The sequence below is a fragment of the Micropterus dolomieu genome, unplaced genomic scaffold (genome assembly GCF_021292245.1).
Source record: "Micropterus dolomieu isolate WLL.071019.BEF.003 ecotype Adirondacks unplaced genomic scaffold, ASM2129224v1 contig_9438, whole genome shotgun sequence".
In the NCBI taxonomy this organism is placed as follows: domain Eukaryota; kingdom Metazoa; phylum Chordata; class Actinopteri; order Centrarchiformes; family Centrarchidae; genus Micropterus; species Micropterus dolomieu.
Window position 1 is genome coordinate 2,496 of NW_025738424.1, and position 2,915 is coordinate 5,410.

Genomic DNA, 2,915 nt, shown 5'->3' on the forward strand with positions numbered 1-2,915 from the left:
ATCCAATTAATCTTATTTCAATCCTGTACAGACGCCTTATTTTGAAAACTGGATGTTGTCACATGTGTATCCCCCTCGCACTAAATTCATCAACTCATACCCAATATGATAAATAATATGATAAATAATATGATAAATAATGTTGTATGTGGTTCTCGTCTTCACAGCCTCTCTTCATACTAAAGAGACAAACTGACAGGATAAAGTCTCTAACCTGCCTGTCAGCTCGCTCTGGGCCGCTTCACTTACCGTAAAGGCTTGAATATGTGCGGCTAGCTTAATCGCCGTCTCAGAAGCGAGTGACAGAAAAACTCACAGCGGGTCAGACCGTTTTTTGCCTTTTCTAAGAAGTCAGCCACAGATGGAGCGGATGTGCTAGGAGACAAACAGAACAGTGTCTGCAAATGGCAATTTTTGTGACACTTAAAATGCTTTGATGACACTACAGACATGTCAACGTAATAGTTTGGTAAAATTTATTAGGTCTTTGACTTAATAGGCCAAACACCAAAAGTTCTTTATTGGCTATTTTTGGCCGATTAATTTCGATTGCTGAACATTCGGTGTATCCCTTGTGAAAACCATTCAGCGCATCGTTGGAGCCTCAACTCCTGCTACTGAGAACATCTACATGTCTCAGGAGAGCAATAAAATTAAGACTCCTGCCACCGAGCACACAGACTGTTTGCCCTCCTTCCCTGGGAGACACTATAGGAGCCTACAGACTAAAACCCACCAGGTTTGGGAAAAGCTTTTTCCCTACAGCTGTCTCCTTTCTGAACTCTGCCCCCCGTTGCCCCACCCCCATTCACACACATACACACACAGCCTGGTATCATCAAGGGGTGTTTGAATAACACGCTGATTTCTTAAATCATTTGGCGTGGTATAACTAATGTTTTGCGTTTGGTGTGTCATTTCAATAGCCATGAAAGTCTGACACTAAGGTGGTGGCGGGGTGGTCGGGTGGATAGTCAGTTGGTCCCAGACCAAGGAGACGGGTGTTCGGTTTGCGAATGAAACAAAGATTAGACAACATTAGTTTTTGTTTTTTAGTGACGTTACGTTACATTATGTAAGTTAGTATTCTACATCATTGCTAACGTTAGCTACGTTAGGGTTAGGTAGGATTAACCTCTTTTGTGTTGCTTGAACAGCATGAAATGACTGCATTGACTTCTGTGAATGACACGCGAAAATCTTAAAATGCATTGACATGGCACGCCGAAATGTCCTTAAAAGTGGCGTTCTATTTATACGCCATTACATGATATCACATTGACAGACATACACACACTCGCCAACCCCCCAGACTGAACCAACTACACTTACCACAATTGCACTGCCATCCTGGGGCCTCTTTTATAAACACAAAACAGGAAAGCTGGAAATATGCATTATGTAACGGGAGACACCCCCCCGCTCCATGCAAACTCTGAGCCATGCGTATGCACATAAACTGAGAGACAGCGAGAAACAGTGACTCACATGGCAAAAGGCTGGAACTTTTGAAATAATAATAAAGTGTAAGATAGATTTTTTATTTTACTGTGTGGATGTGATTCATTGCTTGTAAAAACATGGTATGGAAAATATAACACTATATATTGAGTAAATCTTTCAGTATGCCTCTTATGACGCGTAAAACAAGTCATATTTCTGTTAAGTCATCAACAGTCTCGTTAAGTGAGTAGACTGTTTGTGTAGCCTAAATAAATGTTTAAACACAAGCAGAATGCATTTGGTTGACCCTCTTTTCAAACGAGAATATCCAAATTAAGTACTTCCACTACCGTCACTAGTCAAGATCCATGCACTTTCCTGCAGATCAGTTACAGTATAAGTGGATGGAGCTCCGGTGTCCCCTTGCCTCCGGTGCACAAGCGTTGCGTGTAGGTGCACGTTTTACCAACCAAACAACATGCTTTGGCTTCACCAAAACAAACGTCTGGACTTACCGAAACTTTCTGCAGTTCCTCACAGCTGGAATCAGTCTCAGTCGTCCCTCCCATGATGTGTTGTACTTCTTCAGGTCCAACTCATCCAGAACCTCCTCTGACATCTGCAGCATGTAGGCCAGAGCTGAGCAGTGGATCTCAGAGAGTTCCTTCTCTGATCTGTTCTCTGACTTCAGGAACTCTTGGATCTCCTGATGTACTGAGTGGTCGTTCATCTCCATCAGACAGTGGAAGATGTTGATGCTTCTGTCAGGAGAGATCTCATCACTGTTCATCTCCTTCAGGTTGTTGATGGCTCTCTGGATGATCCTCGTCTTTGTCTGACCCAGCAAGCTTCTTAGTCTACTGAGTCTCTGGTTAGACTCCAGAGAGAGGCCATGAAGGAAGCGAACAAACAGGTCCAGGTGGCCATTTTTACTGTTGAGGGATTTCTGCATGGCTCTCCTCAGGAAGACATCCAGGGATGGGTAATCATGATTATTGTGATCTTCCAAGAAACCGTACCTCTTTTCTCTGTGCCAGTCTTTCCCCAGGAAGTCCTCCAGTCTCTCTGAGTTCCTGCTGGTGTAACAGTGGAACATGTAGACTGCAGCCAGAAACTCCTGAACGCTCAGATGAACAAAGCAGTAGACTGTTTTCTGGAAGATCACACTCTCTCTTTTGAAGATCTCTGTACAAACTCCTGAGTACACCGAGGCCTCTGTGACATCAAGACCACACTGCTCCAGGTCTTCTTGGTAGAACATGATGTTTCCTTTCTCCAGCTGTTCAAACGCCAGCCTCCCCAGCTTCAGAAGAACCTCCCTGTCAGCCTCCGTCAGCTCCTGTGGACTCGTCTCATGTCCCTCATCGTACTTCTGCTTCTTCCTCTTTATCTGAACCAGCAGGAAGTGTGAGTACAGGTCAGTCAGGGTCTTGGGCAGCTCTCCTCTCTGCTCTGTAGTCAACATGTGCTCC

General features: G+C 44.3%; 1 protein-coding gene across 1 annotated transcript; it reads right to left on the reverse strand.

The window, feature by feature from the left end:
* Positions 1-1,963: 1,963 nt before the first annotated feature.
* Positions 1,964-2,909, reverse strand: LOC123965361 (protein NLRC3-like; the record flags this gene model as incomplete). Its single annotated transcript, XM_046041906.1, is given in 1 exon segment — positions 1,964-2,909. A coding segment is annotated over 1 exon segment (945 nt), but the record flags the coding sequence as incomplete, so codon positions are not given.
* Between the last annotated feature and the right edge of the window lie 6 nt (positions 2,910-2,915).